General features: G+C 39.4%; 1 protein-coding gene across 9 annotated transcripts in view; it reads right to left on the bottom strand.

The window, feature by feature from the left end:
* Positions 1-17306, bottom strand: part of kn (EBF transcription factor knot) — a 68400-nt gene extending 51094 nt beyond the window's left edge. For 4 of the 9 annotated variants that reach the window (XM_089839363.1, XM_089839369.1, XM_089839366.1 and 1 more), the window contains exons 1-6: positions 15158-17306; positions 13316-13484; positions 7778-7850; positions 5943-5998; positions 1812-1885; positions 1638-1706 (exon numbers count right to left, since the gene is read on the bottom strand). In XM_089839363.1, the coding sequence (XP_089695489.1) occupies positions 1638-1706; positions 1812-1885; positions 5943-5998; positions 7778-7850; positions 13316-13484; positions 15158-15354 (638 nt within the window). In that variant the 5' untranslated portion in view covers positions 15355-17306. The remainder of the gene's footprint in view (positions 1-1637; positions 1707-1811; positions 1886-5942; positions 5999-7777; positions 7851-13315; positions 13485-15157) is intronic. The other 5 variants (XM_089839368.1, XM_089839371.1, XM_089839370.1 and 2 more) reach the window with 3 other exon arrangements.
* Positions 17307-17550: the final 244 nt, after the last annotated feature.

Here is a 17550-nt window from a genome sequence, read left to right as displayed (position 1 = left end):
TAGATCTAAGCGCTTGTTGCATATTGCTATTAGCGTGCAATCAATGAAAAATTTTAGTACCCAAACGCATCAATTATCCCACAAATATTAGGTTTGCAACAAAAATATCAAGAAAATTGTTCCAGTTCATAGGACAGAAGTTGATTATTTACTTGTTTCATAATCTATAACCCAAAATCAAGCTAGATTATTTTTATTCATAATTGGAATGATATTTGATATTTAAAAGAAAAAAAATCAAGCTAGATTATTTTTATTCATAATTGGAATGATATTTGATATTTAAAAGAAAAAAAATAACCGTAAAGTATATATGCCGGGGTCACCTTACAATAAATTTAGCTAGCCAAGGCAAAACGTTAATATGGCCGGGGCCATCTTGTTTATACTTCTAATGATGTGTTATTCGGCGCGTAAGAAGAGAATATGAGACTTTTGCTGTTGGACCCGAATCGAGAGATTATATTTATGTTGGGGACTTCTCAGATAACGTCTATCTATCGGCTTTGTCAAGAGGGGAAATCTGAATATGCATGCGGTGCATCATGGCTATATACGGGAAAAGGTTTATACGAAGGGACCTGTAAAAAGGCTCCCGTCAATCTAAAAATGTGCAACTATGGCTTTGAAGGCTTATGGGTCACCAGTAGAAACCTTACCAGATAATTTAGGAAACTAACTTATGTAAGCATTCTGCACTTGTAAGTTAAGGAGAAAGCTTGGTAGTCCAACGAGTTAGTTTATTTATTTCAAAAGCGACAATATTTTTGGATAAACGGGCAATATTATTTGGTGATGACGTCATAACTGTGTCGCCTTAATTCCGTAGCTGGCTGGCGACTATCGTTTTCTCTAATAGAAGGGAGTCTTTTATGAAAAACCCCCCGAGTTAAGGAAGAAAAGCGCGAAGATGGGAAATATAGATATTGTGGGAAGTGGAATAAAAGTGAAATCGGTTATGCAAAAACGTGTCGATGCACGTGATGGTGCTGGACAGGCGCAATCCAGATACTGGCTGCACGTGCCTCCTCTTCTACGGATAAGCCCGCGTTCTACAATCTACTTTGGGACTTAATGAGTGCGCGCCACCTTCCTTCCTTCGTTCGTTCTCTAGCTGGATGGCAATCTTTTTCCCCTAAAGCCCAATAATCCCCTTAAATCCAATGAGCGTACGGCATATTCGCCCTTTAAATCTATCAAGACCAAGGCTTAGTTTCCGATGAGGAAGAGAATACAACGCGCTTCCTCTCTTATTACTTATTTTCTACCCATTGCGCTTTCAAATAACAGCGTGGAACAGATCGAAACAACCTTATTTCTTTAACCCTTATAAAGTAATTAATAATCTTAAATTACTCATTAAATAATTAATGGGTATACGTCATACTTTTTTCTTCTAATTTTAACCCTCCCAGTTTTGTAAATCAGCATGCAGTTCGGTATTGAGATTTTCGTGATCTCGTCTACACTGTACACTCCCACCAAAGGACCCCAAAATTATTTTCTAGAAATTACAAAACTTTACGCTTTACAACTTTTATAAGTTCCCGTTGCACTGCACGCAACCCGACAATTTTGGGTTTGGTAACATTGAAGACTTGTTAAGATATATATGTTTACGTAAAATTTAGTCTTACCTGTCTATTATGACTGGATCAGATGGTGTTTCGTTTCGGTTCCCGCAACTTTTCTTATCACAGCATCGGCTTTAAAGACAAAAAATTAAATTAATTATCAGGATTTTAATTTTTTTTATCATTATTATAGTTTAAACTAAAAAATTATTAGAAACTTATTAAGTCAAAATTTACCTGCACATGACTTCGTGCGTTAATAAAACTCTGCACATTTCCGGATTTTTATCCTGCCCTTCGTAAACGATTGCCTGGAATTAAGTTTAATTATAATTAGTATAAGTCAAATCATATCTTCAAGCGGATAGGTTAGGTCGAGGGTCTGTCGAACATTTATAAAAGCTTGTACAATATCGCAACAAACCCCACCAAAAACCATCAGGTCACGTGAACAAAACATTACAATAACCCCGATGTCACTCTGCAGTCAAAGAAGCGAATAATTTCATAAAAACCTCTAACAAGGGGCAAGGTTCCAATGGTTCCTAACACTACCAAGTGTACGTTATAAATGACATAGTACAAACGTAAAAATTGCAACGTAAACCATGACCAATATAAAAAAACATCCATTAAGAATTGACGGTGAAATCGTCCAAGCGTCAAACGCGCCCATTTGTACATTACAACAAAACCTTTATAATTTCCCGCCAAAAACCCAGTAGCCTATAGACCGACCACGTGGACGGTCCCTAACTGAGGAACAGGTGTCCCGCGAAAGTAACGTGGGGGGAACTTTAACGCTAGAATACAATAGGTTACCCTTGTTATACGTCATACGAGGCCCATCTGCCCGCAACACCGACGGTCGTCGTGTGCCCCCCTTATGCCCTTATTGTATTCTGGTGTAACTGTATACTACACTCGATTGACAAGTGTACGTATGGTGTAGCTTTAAAAAGGACGGGGTGCGTGTTCCGGGGTGCACTGGGTTGCGCTAGCTCGCGCCGTTCGTGATTTGTTTACCTTATGGGCACCAAATCTGTCGGTGATTGTTTGATGTACAATTGAGGCTCGCTTTCATGAATTGAGGACTTAAAAATTTGTACTTGAGGACTGGCCTCTGTAGTCCATATGCCGCGCATTGAGAGTGTGTAAACTTGTAAAGAATCTATACGGATACCCCAAGTACTTGTGCGGTGGTCTGGGATGTATGATAGGGTATTTAAAATGGTTCTTCAAAGAGTAGGATTTTGGTGGTATCATAAAATGCAACGGGTACTAAACCGTATAAATTAAAATATTCACTAAGCCTAAACATTTTTTTTTTTAATTTTTGCACGCTTTGATGACTTTATCCCATCCTTTAAGATTATGAATACATACTTATCAGAAAGATTGATACTTACATCAGGGCGCCAGGCTACTTGGTACTGCACTTTGTCCGCCAAGTAGCCTGGCCTCCTGGTGTAAATGGCATCAATCCTTCTAAGTATATTCGTTTCAATTTTGAATTAGCGCGCTGAATCTCGAGAGCTTACAACATAATATCATGTGATTAATAAATAATGGCAGATACAATTTTTCTAAGCCTTGGCTAAATATTTTCGATGTATTTTAAATCAATTCGGGACTATTTAACCCTAAAAAAACCTAAACAGTAGCTAAGAGAATAAAAAATCAATTTTAAATATAGAACAATCTTCCATATGGGTGCTTGCCTTACCGTTAGTTTTAAACGGGCAATTTCTCCACCAAAAAAAATCCTCTTAGCAGGTATAATGTTGGGAGCATATTATCAGATAAAAAAAGTGCCAATGACACCTGAGGGAGGTTTAAGGGGAAGCCAACCCCCTCCCGGTCAGGGGGGAAAAGGCGAGAAATACTCTCTAATGGAAGATTTTTTATACCCATCTCTCTCTCTCTCCTCTTCCAGTTTTGGAAGGATCAGAGTAAAAAATAAGAGGCTCAAGATGATGATGAGAAGTTTAAAATCGGGGGCGATACACTTTCAGTCGGTATTCGAGGAGGCCCGAGAGCTAATAATTGCCGAATTCGGAATCGTGCAGTGTCGATTCAAGAATTATTATTGTTGTTTTGTTAATTTTAAAGAGAGGGTGACATATAAATACATGGTTTTCTTGTAAGTTTGCCTTAAATTAAGCGGGATTATATCTTTGGACGAGTCAAAAATGTTATATGGCATTTTGCCGTCCGGGCCACTGTTTTCGAGTTATGATATGAGTGTTTTAGGGATGACCCCTTAATTAAATTAGAAATCATTGCCTTTCGGTTTTTTAATTAAATTTAAGGGGCCATCCGTTAAATACTCCACCCATTCTCAACTTGAAAACAGTGTCCCTTAGGGCAAAATGGAGATAGAAGTTACATTTTCGACTCAAAATAGTGCACCCAAAGAACATCCCCCTTAATTTATGGATGCAGACTTATCAGAAACACCCTGTATATTTATAATTTATTCCTAAGTGTGAAAATTTCACATTATTTTATTTTATTCAATTTCCCGGCCTTCCTTTTTTGGCTCTAAATTCAGTATGCAAATTATTCTTCTCTCTCTCTCCCTCTGTTCTTGATTAAATCAAGTTTGGGGCCCCTCCGACCAGATGGAGGAAATTTTTCTAATGGACACTTTACCCTAGGGCTTGATGCCCTTGGAACAAAATAATAAGAGTCCTAACACGCGTCCTAAAGGATGCTGGTGCTGCAGCCAAGTATAGTTCATTTCCCGAGCAAGGGATTAACTTAGACCGGGATCAAATTCAGATGGAAAGCTCTCCAAATCAAATCCGAATTCTTTGTCCATCATTTTAGGGTTAGGCATTCATAGTGCAACAAGTAACACGGTTAATATAAAACCCTATAGCCAAGGCTTAGGTTCATAGACTTTCAAATTGTAAAGAAACACCCTATAGCCAAGGCTTAGAACCATGGATTTTTGTAACTGTAAAGGCAACCAAAAGTAAGTTTCCGCGCAAAGGCGTGTTTACTTCCCATACCATGACCTTGATATACTATAATCATCCCCTAGCTATAGCATGTACCCTAGAATATCCTTTTTTATCTACAAAGCTATAAAGATCCTCGCTTATTTTCTTTAGCCTAAATCTAAAAATAAGTTGATAACTAGACCTTAAGAACCTGTTAGTATTTTTACATCTATTCAGTTGAATTTTTCTCTTATACATAACTCTAAACTTTTTTTCTGTTTTTAGTGAGGGGTTGGGGGGCATGAACCTTTACGCAAATGTAGTTCCATTGCCGCGTCAAGTCTCGGGCAGTTGATTTTATGAGGCGATTTATCTGCCAGAACCTTAAAGATTCAAAGTATCTGTATACCTCTTCTTGAACCACCTTTTTTTTCCTGAACCCTTAGCCTTACAACCTTCCAGGAAATTTTTTTTCTATCTCTCTCTCTCTCTCTCTCTGTTCCCTTTTCTAGTCTTTACGGAGGGAAACTCGAGTAAAGAAAACTAGGAAAACGCGTCGTTTCCTTTATGTCGCATCCCCCCTTTTTCCAACCCCCTATCTGAAATGACTGTGTCAAAAAACTCTTCGGGGATCTTACCTAAAATTCGATAAGATAAACTGGGAAGAGGGTTTGAGGTTTCTTCTGGTTTTTTATAAAGGCGAATCAATTCCAAACCTGACTCGAATTTTACAATCATTTAATTTTAATTTTAATTTATATAGAAATAAGAAAAATTGGTGTATTTACAATTTAACCGAAGCCATGAGTACTTGTATCGATTATTCGGGTAATTTCCCGTCGCGCGCGTTCTGAGTTTGACTTTTTAACCCCATTAGATGGTCCCTGTCACTTTTATAGTATTTTTCCCTTGAACGGTCTTATTTTTCCTCATACCACGCAGATAGGAGCGAAGAAAAGGGAGTGACAGTATGCTCTCACCTTCCCAAAGCGCAAAGAACTATAGTCGAGCTAGGGCAGGCACCCAAGCATCTCCTTGTGCCCCCACTTCCCTTTAACTCGGGCTTTCTTCCAATACCTCCCTTTTACTTCCTCGCTAGCTTCGGTGATAAGGGGAACAGTGACGGTATTTTGCCTCTATGTAGCACGAGGGATCGATAAATGCACGTGCTCTTTCCCGCCCTTTTTTATGGCGGGAAAAAATGGCGCGAGAGAAAGGGAATATAACCAAAGATATCAAAGAGCGCGTGACATGGCGCGCCAAAATATTTTTATCCACTTCAAAGCAAGCAAGCAAGCACAACGGGGAAAGATGCGGAGTGGCGGGAAAAAAATATAAACAATTTTATTTTATCTTTTTTTTCCCTGCCCGTTTTTCACGTTTTACTCTTAAACGATTTTTAAAAAAGATGCGAGCTTACCTGTTTCGTTACGGAGTCTATGAGACGGACGTGAAGGTCTTGTTCTTGTCTGACACCTGAAAAATATTAATAATAATATACCTTAATTATCACAGTGGTTTTTTTAAAAAAAATAAGCAATATAATCAAATTTCCAATAAAAAAAAGTAAGGAAAATTCGATCCGTGGAAGAAGAACCGTTCTTTCAAATTGTACCGCGATAAAATGAGAACGGTTACTGGTCATCTCTAGGTTGACCCATATTATTGGGGGTTGGGAAGCCGTTGAAAGAGAATCTATTGATTTTATTGTCCACTTCTTAAAGGAAGAGTAGGGGACCATAATCCCGAAAAGTCTTTGGCGGACAGCCTGGGCACGTCGACAGCATCACCGTGTCTACGTGATGACTGCAACTAGGAAGCTAGCCTTAACCCCTGGCCATTTCTAACACAAAAAACCTTAGTTCTAAGCAAGATAACACAAAAAAAAGAGAGAAAAACTCGAATTTTTCTTCGGGTTCTTTTTTTTCTGTTTTTATCTCTTGGGTTTTCTTGAGGGTTCTAGGCCATTATAAAAAGCGTTCCTTCGGGAGTGGTTAACAAGTCCCTTTCCCTACGGACGCTAACCAGACAGAGAGTTTTGATGGTGGCTAGCCCCCTGTATAAGGATTTCCAAACAACCGCGAGGCCACCACTCTCTCTCTCAATCTCACTCGATTGTAGACCAAAATCCGACTGATTGTGGATTTGCGGTGGACCCCTATTTTTGTTTTAAACAAACGATGATTTGGACATGATTGTTTCAAATAATAATAACTTATTCAAAATCAATGAACACTTTAGTATAAAACTTGTTCCCACACCTTGATGTAATCCTTCGAATCAAAATTTAAACACGCGTCGTAAAATTTCCCGCCAATTCTTATAAAGACCTACGCGGTTTTTGGCGGGAAATAAAGTCATCTAAGCTTTTGTCTGGGAAAATTATCGAGCTTTTGGGTAACCCGGCCGTGTAATACGGATTGTCAAAAGACGACTATAAGCTGACGAAGCGGAAAAACCCAACGTATATAGTATTTTAACGTGCGCCATAAAATTGGACCCCTAGAATTTCACCAGCCAGTGTTGCACGCGTTGGTTGGTTGGGGGTCCCTTTTTTATTTTCCCCTTCAATCTCCAATCGTTTGGAATGTGTTGATCCCTAGTAGGGATTCCCCTGGTTAATGACACCCATTGTAACTGCAGAGTTGGGTGCCCTTGATTTCGAGGAGAAAGAGAGAGGGGGACCCCAATTGCGCCCTTGACTTGCGTATATTGTCAACCCGTAGAACCGTCTCCGGAATGTGTTGAGGCATGCGGCTGGGGTTGGTTCTATCTAATTGGACGGAATAAGGAGGCCATTTTCCAGAAGGTCACTTCCGGTTAGGCTTAGCTCGTTATAACCCCTGTTGCAATGCATTGTTTCCTACCAGTAGCACCCTGCTGATGTAGGGGTCAACTAAGGGTACAATTCTTTAGGTGCTTTCGAGTCTAAAATGTTCAATGTCATTTTGTCGTACGGGCCACTGTTTTAGAGTTATGTTTGAACTGTTTTACGGATGACCCCTTAATTAAATTAGAAATTATTGTCTTTTAGTTTGTTAATTAAATTTAAGGGGTCATCCATAAAATGCTCCATGCAATCTTAACTTGAAAACGGCAAAAATGTCATATAAGTTACATTTTCGACTCAAAAATTGTCCTATTAGTTTATGCCAAACTTATCAGAAACACCCCTTTGAAATTATATCTCTTAATTGATATACGCAGTTAAGATTTAATTATAATAATTAAAATATGTTATAAAACTCAACTTACGGTACTTACCATTTGCGTATAGAAGTTGCAATCGATAATGTATTCCGTTGTTTGTTTTTTGACCTTCTGGTTCCTATAAACAAACAAACAAATCAACAGATTAGCTTCCATTAAATATCAAAAAAGAATTAACATTATAGATATGTTAATATAATCTTAAAAGGAAATAAGAAAGGACGGTTAATTAGTTTTAATTATCATTAAAATGATTCGTAGCTATAGTTATCGTGATTAAAGCTATTACCGCGTTAATTTAAATAGCGGTCATTGATATACGTTAATAGAATATTAAGTAAAGATTTTCTTTCCCCTTCGTAAGCCTTGGCTGATAAATCAGTCGGAAAATTCCCTTCTCTCTAATACGAATTTTATATTAAAATCGCTTTTAAAAACGGAGCAAACTCGGGCTGGTTCCGGTATATAGCACGTGCAAATATTTATTATTATCGGTCTCTTCATTGAGATTAATATATTTACATTGAGTAATAATCATATCATCGAGTAATGGCGGATCTCTACCTTCCACGGTATTAAAATGGTTTCCAAAATTGCACGTGGGTGCTATTACCGTATATACACTCCTCCTCCACGCGCATGAACAAACAGCGTAACGTGTATTCTAATTCCATTAGTGAAGACTTTATAGTGTTCGAGAGTTACTCTGGCAGTAGCTAACACGTGTATTATAGCTACAGGGGTACCCTTCGTTATTAGGTAAACATAGCGGGGGAAGCGGGGGGAGAGGGTTGCCCCTAAAAACGGAAAGGGGGATGCGAGTAGGACTATAGTAGTAGACTTTCTATTGTCCGCAGACATCATTTCTAGTATATGTTAGAGAGAGGTCGGATACTTTGTATTAGAACTTGTGGTTTTTAACCCTCAAATATCAGGGATCAGAGACCTGTGAGTGGGACGGTAATTTAGCAAATACCTCTGTAAATTATAGATTTTTTTATCATACCGTAATATAACAATGGTAATTTACTGGTAAATTAAAAATAAACGAAATTTATTTAATAGAGTATATCACGTAACTTTATTTTTCCCAAAATTTTAATCGAGAGGTAATTTACCTGGTAGATTACCTTATATCAAAAAATTACGGTAATTCGATAGGTAATTAACCTGGTAGATTACCTTTTTATCAAAAATTTACGGTAATTTCACATCTCTAATCTCTGGTCAGAGATATTGAAATATTTTTAAATCGGTTTTTCGGTAACGACTTATAGAATTTAACTTAATGATTAAAATAATTATCTAAATTAAATCTTCCTTCATAAAAATTGAGCCTTATTGACCCTCAACCTTCAAAAAATAAAATAAAATATTTTATAGAAATATCCGACTCCTTTGACAAAAATGCCCCTTTTAAATTGAGTCAAACCGTCCCCTACCTTATACTATAGCGCACAGCCACCAACCCCGACCCCATATTGACATTGCCTAACTTTACCCCCACGTGGTCCTCCTATAGGTCTTCCTCCAACATACAACCTTATCCCCCCCCTCCCGGGTGAACCTAAGTCTATTTTTTTATATATATATATTTTTCTATTCATGACGCGTTCTATTAAATGTTTTTTCAATCTTGGAAGGGACTCAATTTACAAAGGTTTATTTTAGAAGGTATAACCATTTTAAGATTGTAACTAAATTTCTTTGTTGAAAAATTTTATTCCTATACACCAAATGTAATACTAGTTGCGTGTAACGAGTCGATTTGGGGTTGGTTGATTTGAAGAGAGTCCCGTTTTTCAAATATTTGACTTGAAAATATGAGTTTAATGAAGAGGAGTAAAAATAGGGGAAGAAATGTTGCAAACTTATGTATCTTTTTATAGTGGATTTATGCTATGCTTGTGTTATTTATTTAATATTTAAGGAGTATTTGTTATCATTATTTGGCACAAAATCACTTTGTGTGTATACCCGGGAACACAGCATTCAGAGGCAAAACATCCCACGTTAAATCTACGAGCCCCTGTAGAAATGTTTACCCTGCCGATCTTCGGTGTTCAGGGAGAAGCTAACATTTAGGCTGAAGTACCCAACATTAGGTAAAATTACTATATTTTTAAATTTTACGAACACGTTTGGTTTTCCCCGCATTTTCTAAAATATAATAATATATCTTTTCTTAGTCAATTTTCTCGCCACTTTAATAAAATATATCAAATTTTACATTAAATAAACCCGTTTTTCCCGCTTTCCCCCATTTTTAAAAATATTAAATTTTTGAGCTTTTAAAACTAAAGAAGGACTAAATAGGCTTAAAAAAATGGGGAGGGGAGTCGCGGGGATGCATTGGGGCGAATATGTTCCAGTCATTGTTGAAGCTTGAAGGGAAGAAGAACTCGAGTGAGTGTTTTTCTGTCCCCGCTAGTTTTTTCTTTCTTTTTCTTTTTTAGGCTTAGGAGAAAGTAAAAAAAAGGGTCCCTTTCTTACTTTCGTAATGTTTACGAAATATTAACGCTTGGGTGAATCACTGGAAGCGTTTTACACAATAAACGGGGGGGGGGGGGTTGGAGGAGTAGGAATGGTGGTGGTGGTGGTTCGGAGAAAACTTTCCCGCCGTTATTTCCCGCCCTTTTCTCTTCTCCTACAGCAGCGGTAGAGCTATTGCTCGTATCTCGCGCGCTCGCGCCCTTATAGGCTAAAGTATAGGGAAAAGGAGCGCGTGGGTGGATAGGCCAAGGCTTAGAGCTTTCGTACTCCTTCGAGAAGGAGAAATGGGTGTTCCCGAGGGATTTGAGAATAGCGGGGAAACTCCCGTCTGAAGGCGGCATTCGTGCATGTGTGCGGGCAAGGCTGCACCAAGAGGATGACGTTCCTTCAGCACGCGCTTGCAATCTCGGAGAGCGAGAGAGAGTGGAGATACCAAAGTTAGGCCTATTGGTCGGGACCCACACACTGTCTCTCTGTAACAACATTGTTTTAGTAAGAGAATCCAAGGGCTTAGGCATAAATGTGTACACTCTTGTGTTAATGCAAGCGACGTATATTGATTTTTTTCTTTCTTTTCTTTCTCCTCTCACTGGTTCTTTTTTTTTCTTCCTGGAATTTTGTCTCTTGACGCGAGCGATCTGTCCTTTCATAGATTCAGAAAGGTGTGCGTTTTTAGTTTTTACTCTATTTTTTTCTATTCCTAAATTCCTTAAAAATTTACATATATTTTCACGCTCTAAAAACAACTATATATAAGGCTTTTTTTATAATTAGATTTTATTTTATTATAAGGGTCTTTGATATTAAAATATCAGAAAACTCTTTTTTAACCTGAAGGAAAAAGCTATCTAAATTTTATTTTAAATAGTAATAATAAAACTAGTTTTTACCGCGCTTTATATTATGCAGTGCTTTCTCTAAAGGTTATTATTTTTTGCTCCTCCAGTTTTACCAGGCTTATTTTCAATAAAACCGGTTTTTTCTTCTTTTAATTAAAAAAACCCTTAAAAATATTATCCTAAAGTATATTTTACTTTATTTGGAGTTGAATCCCACTTAATTTAAAATATATATTAGACAGCTTAAGTAATAATTAAAGAAACCCCCTGTATTACTTTAAATCCAGGTAAAAAATAAATAGCTTAACCTATCTAATGGGAGAAGAAAGCTATCTGAATGAGAGAAGATATACCTTGCGCGGCAGCTCGCACACGTACCGGGGGTGCAACTTTCTTATCGAATTAGTTTAATGAGAGAAGGTGGTCCGTGTAATTAAATGCCTGGACTCTGCACTCCTACTCCTAGCCTTTTCCCCGGGCCTTGGCCTCTCTGTTTTATCATTCAGACTGTTCTAGTTTCAATGAGAGAGGGTCCGGGTTGGTTGGTTGGAATTGTAGCGGAATTAAAATCAAGGAGGGCGATTTATTGCGACTCATTTGCTCGACACTGCCACACTACCTCCCCCCCTGCCCTTTGCCGACGGAAACTTATCCGGGTACCTCTTCATTCCTCCCCTCACCCTTTTACGGATAACCGCCTTTTCAAAGATAACGGGACCCTCTCTCTTTTGCGCCCAAACTGTTGAGGGTACAGCCGAGACATACATGTCAGCTATAGCTGTAGATGGTATGTTTTTGAATTAGTCTGTGTGTACGACCGTATCCCACTTCGAGATTGCAATTATACGACTAAATACAAGGTAAAAATCTAACTCTTTTTGACTTGAAATGCGAAAATAAATATTGTTTTTAACTAGGCTTGATATTTTAGGCTTAGCGTGGAAGATTTCTCGCGCTATTAGGATCTTAAGCCTAATTAATTTTTCAATTTAGGCTTCCCTCGTGAATTGATGTTTTCTCTAACGCGTGACCTTGGCCATGGCCAACTTAGATTACCGGTAATCTAAGTTGGCCATGCCTTGGTGGATACTGCACGAGATAACAACATGATTTTAGGCCTAATTTTAAATTTTAGGCTTAGCTCCGAAACTGTGTATCTTTATAATCTAATGTTTGAATTTAGGCTTAGCACAGTAATTTCTAACATAGATTATCTAAACATGAACCCCTTTAAAGCAAGCCAGCCCCAACTCATAATTCATTTAGATAATTTTAATTTCGTCCATTAATTTATAAATTTAACTTAGGCTTTTAATTAAACCCCAAAAATTAAGTAATACTTTGTATTCAACATTGCACTCTGAGATTAGGATGGTCTTTTTTGGATTGTGGAAAAGTGGTGGGCCTTAAAAGTAAGGACTTTTAAACGAAGATACGTTACGTTTCCTCCAACCTCTCTCTCCTATGCATCCGCCATCCCATCCCATCTTCCCCTTCGTGCGGGCCCTCGCTATCTCTTATGTTTTGCATGGTAGCTTTTAATGAATTTAATTGCTCGGAGAGCTATTCGTTTCTTGTCGTTAAGCCTTGGCTTTCTAGTTCGCTTTTCCTTAACGGCCCCCAGATTAAAGTAAGTTACTCTCCTCCTTCTCTACCTTCGCATCTTACCTAGGAGAGCTAGGTAGAGCTCCTAAGAGTACTTTTTTTTCTTCACTGGAGCTCAATTACTCTAGTTTTAGTCACGGTTAACTTTCTTCCGAGAATGTTTTTAAAATAGGGAGGGATTGAAATACCTAAAACTTAGTATTTTTAACATCTTTAAGTATTTTAGTTTCGAAAATTTTATAATTTAAATGAATTTAGGAACAAATTTGGAAAGAAAATTTAGATTTTAAGCCGGAGGGGGGAGTGTAGAGAGATTAAGCACCTTTCTACTTGTACCGAAGTTACGTGTACGTACAAGATGCTTAATATCTCTATTTGGTATTTTCCACGTTCAAAATATTCGCCTTTTGCCATGGAACGCGCGAATATCTCTGTATGGGTGGGAATTACTTGATATTCAACGACACTTAAACTGATATGGCGAGCATTGGTTATATTTGGCAAGTAATTAATTGTTCGGCTTGGTACTCCCCGCGCCGGCTTTAAATTTAAAGAATATATAGGGGAAAGTGTAAAAAGAGGTTAAGTGATAGGAAATGATGATGAATTTGCGTCTCGTGTTGACGAGGCGACTTTGTCACCTGACCTGATGTCGACTGACCTGGTCCTTTTCGACGAATCCTACGAAGGCAGTTCGCTCGACTTCGACGGGTTGACCCGCTTTGTCGTAAAGTGCGATGACGAAATGGAAGAAATTGCTTTTGCGCAGATTCGACGGAGGTTGCTTCTCGAAATGCGCTCGACCCAGACCCACGCTGGCAATTGCCGCCCAATTGTCCATCCCACAATTGCAATTGGCAAAAATGAGAGAAAAAATCCAAAGAAAAGGCCACAAGTTAGATATAGACTAGTATCAATCACATTGCTATTAATTAATATAAATTTCAAAAAAATCCTTAAGCCTAATTATTCTCAATGTCACGCTACTTAATTTATTTCTTGGATTTTTAAAAATCCACGCGCTAACAATTGATATCTTGAAGGGAAGAGCGCGTTTATCCCTCTATAGTGAGCAAAGATCATGACTGGAGGCTTTCTTAGTAGTTTTCCCTCTATACCGTAGTAGTATTTTTCTAAGAAACGGGGAAACTCTTCGTTTTCACATGAAAAGAATTTTAAATCAGGCCGCCTCGGAAGGATATCGTATTGTAAGGGCTAGAGAACAAATTATTCTTTTTATCCTCTCCTCAATTGTTATTGGCCATCTTGAGGTCATGTATTCCTACAACAGATTAAATCTCCTATCAGACCTTATCAATAATGGATAGCGGAAAATCGACATCAATTATCGATTTACCACCAATTTTCACTGCTATTGATTTAGTAAGTTATTAGATAATTAATACGGTGTTAAGAGCGGGGAGATTCTTAGTGTGTATAATTTTAATTCAAGGGAGAGTTTAAGAAAGTCATAGAAAAAAACGTCTTTCGCGCTTTAAACATTAAATATCTTTCTATTTTTGGCAGGAATAAAATTTATCTCACATGCATTTAAATTTTCAAATTAGGCTTAGCACGATTTTCGAAAAACTTTAAAAGTGTAGCGTATATTTTGGCGCCAAGAAGTGTCACACGTGCCTATATAGACTTAACGCCTACAAGTTAAAGTTTATCAACTAAATAATTAAATTGCATGCTACTATTCACGTTTCCAATTTGATTTAAGTTTAAAACATTTACGGAAAACGTGTTCTTCATGTGTCTACCGCCCACCGCGCTCTATAAGAGCTTTAAATTTTGGCGCCATTGAAAATGTCACGTGCTTTTTAATTTTAATTTTCAATTTAGGCTTAAATAAAGGGTCCCTTCTACACATTGATGATCTTAAACTCTCTATAAGAACAATATGTTTACAGAAGGCGGTACTGGATTAATTTATGCACAATAAACCTACGAAGGGAAAACTAATTGGAGATTACACTTTGAATTAGCGAGTAACGTTCCAGCGTAATCGGATTACGTTTTAAAGATAGGTTTCTCTTAAAGCTGTTAATGGGATTACAGTGACATTCAACGCGCCTAATTTTTAAAGACATGTTTATAAGCTTGAAGCTTAACCTTGTTGATCTTAAAGTTACAATGTATTTCATAGAGTTTGAATTTCACGCTCAAAGCCCTTGAAAACACGGTACAGGCTGTGATAATTTGTCTTTCGAACAGATAATTTCTATGAAAACACGCCTTTAAATCATTTACAACATCACGCGCAGTGAAAACGCGGCTTTAACGCTGTAAGATGACTAAAACGTCTCTTTAAATATAGCTGTTACGCTGTAAGGTGATTTAATCTGTTGATGAGAGTGAAAACACGTCTCTAAAACCTTCAACTATATAATGAAAAACAGCCGTCACTAACACCTCAAACTAATATAAAGGCGATAAACTCAAGAAGAGAGATGAAGAAATGAAAGAGTATTATTTTATTTACCTGGCTGCGGTCTGGTCAAGCATAGCCGGTTGCATCCAACCGCTTCGGACGGCTCCTAGTTGAGCGGCGGCACCCAAGGGTTCCTCTTTCAGGGTGGCCATGGGTCCCCTGGGTTGTAAGGGGCCCCCTAGTGATCCCACACCGACTCCATCCTGTCCGTGATGGTGATGGTGGTGAGCCGCGTGAAGTCCGAACATTGTCGGTCCGCCTCGAGACGTTCTTTGGAAAAAACAACTAGCCGCCGCCGCGATTCCGAAAGCGGTCGCCGATCCCGCCGGGAGCGGTGAATTCCTCCAGCCGACTTCCACGGCAGCGGTCGCGAGATTTCTACCTTGAAATTGCCTCCTTTACCCGAATAATATCGCGTTTGTGTCCAACGCGACCAGTTCAAATTAAAAAGTATAGCGCCAAGTATAAACGCCTTGTCCGAGTACGCTATACCTGAAACTGATATCACGTGCGCTTCGGTTGTATCGTATTTAAATTTAATATCATATTTAATACTTAAATATTTAAAATAATGTCCACTGATGTTTAGTTTAAATTTAGCACGTCATCTCGATGAAAACGTCCCGTTTTTGTTTTCCCGTTATTTTTTATTCGCCTCGGGACCCCGCCGTTAAGTCGGGAATTGAATTCCTTCAGGGTAATTTTGCCCTTTTTTTCTTTTTTGATTTGGTTGGTTTCTAAGGGACCTTCGTCAACTGGTCTTGGAAATTTTTGCGATGGTCAAACCCGTTTAGGGTTAGGGGATCGGAGTAGGGGTGGAGCGAGTCTTTTCTTCCTGGTTGCCGTGGGGTTGGGTGGAAGCGCGAGTTACCCCTGGTCCCTGTCCCTCGGCCGTTGGGGAATTGGACGCGTTTAACCGGCGGCCTGGCGGACCCGAGCGGGCTTTTGGAATGTCTCCGGAGTGTGCCGCGCGTTGGGAGGACTCGTTGTTTTCCGGGCAACGATGACTGCCGGAACGTGTTGTCGTTTCGTGTTTGGCTGGCGGCTCTCGAGAATCGAACTTGTCCTCTTTCGTCGAAGGCCCGAAGCGCGTTTTAAAAGCAGCGTCCGTAGTAACGTTTTCAGGGATCTTCTCGCTTCGAGGCGAGATGTCGGAGCATCGGTTCCGAGCCGTCGGTCCCAATTGGCCTTCGCTAGGGGAACTGTCGCCTCTATAAACAAGAGAGAGGGACTCTTCGGGATATTCTCTCCTTCCTAAGCCTAACCTCCCGCCTGCCCCTTCTTTTTCAGTGGAGGGGGTTTTAGCCGTTCAACCCCCCTCCCGATGTGTTGGTGGAGGAAGAGAGAGGATCAGCCTCTTCCGTACACGCGCCTCTGTAGGGTTACAGAGACAGATCCTTGTCGTTGCGCGTCGAACTTGGCTTTAGCTTTCCACTCGCGCTATACCTTCATCCGGAAAGCTATCTTCACTTTTCCTCAGCTTCCTTCTGGTACGTTGTCCTCCTCTCTTCTCTAGAAGTGTCCTTTCCGTTTCGCTTTCGGCGGGTGACAAGCTCCGAGGCCAGTCCGCCCTCTAGCGACTGATACCGGAAACCATTTCTCTTCAATTCCGATAATTTTTGCGTCACCTTCGGGTGAGTTAGATCAACCTTCTTTTTTCTTCCAAAACTTACTCTTTTTTGTCTCGAGTTTTTTTTTACGTATAGACAATTTCCGGATAATTTGGGTGGTTTTTTGTTTGTTTTTTTAAATTTTAATTTAATTAAATTAATCAGGGCAATCTAATTAAATATTAATTGAAAGAAGAAAACAATTTCTTCGGCTGGGATAATTTTTGCTGGTATAAATCGATGTGGAATATTTTGGGGAGCGAGTTGAGTTACAAGTGAGCCTTTAGGGCCATCGTTGATGAGAGAGACTGGGGTTCGGAGAATTCTTTCTAGCTCCCGGGACTTGGTCGCTCTGGGACCTAGAGAGATGCTATAAAGAGAGCGAGAGAGAGAAAAGCAAAAAGCACTGCGGGCCAGAGCTACGTATTTCGGAAGCGATATCTCGCTCGCTTCTGGCGATGATAAGCGCCCCCAGACGGCGTAGAGAGGCAACTTTGGGAGTTGCAGTTGCGCCATGGAGTTTTATGATTTCCACCACACCCTCGGCTTCGATCATGCCCCATGGGAGGGTCCGAAACGGCGCGTTCTGGAGCTTGGGGCCGCGCCATTTTCCTTCCCGCGTTTCCACTCCTAGTTCTACTATACTCGGGGCTTTTTGTCGACCAGTGGCCGTTGAGACTCGAGGGATTGTTCACCCCCCTCCCCCCACCTCGGGTGATCCGTGGGATTTTACGGGGGACCCTCCCTCTTAAATCCCTATTCTTCTTTTTCCTTTCTAATCGAGGCAACAGGTTTAATAGGTACAATATCAAAGAATCCCGAATCTATCATACC

Source organism: Phalangium opilio, unplaced genomic scaffold, assembly GCF_054372755.1.
Source record: "Phalangium opilio isolate 3A_F unplaced genomic scaffold, DU_Popi_V2 ptg000048l_1, whole genome shotgun sequence".
NCBI lineage: Eukaryota > Metazoa > Arthropoda > Arachnida > Opiliones > Phalangiidae > Phalangium > Phalangium opilio.
Note: the sequence above shows the minus strand (reverse complement) of the source record. Positions and strands in the feature narration are given on the sequence as shown.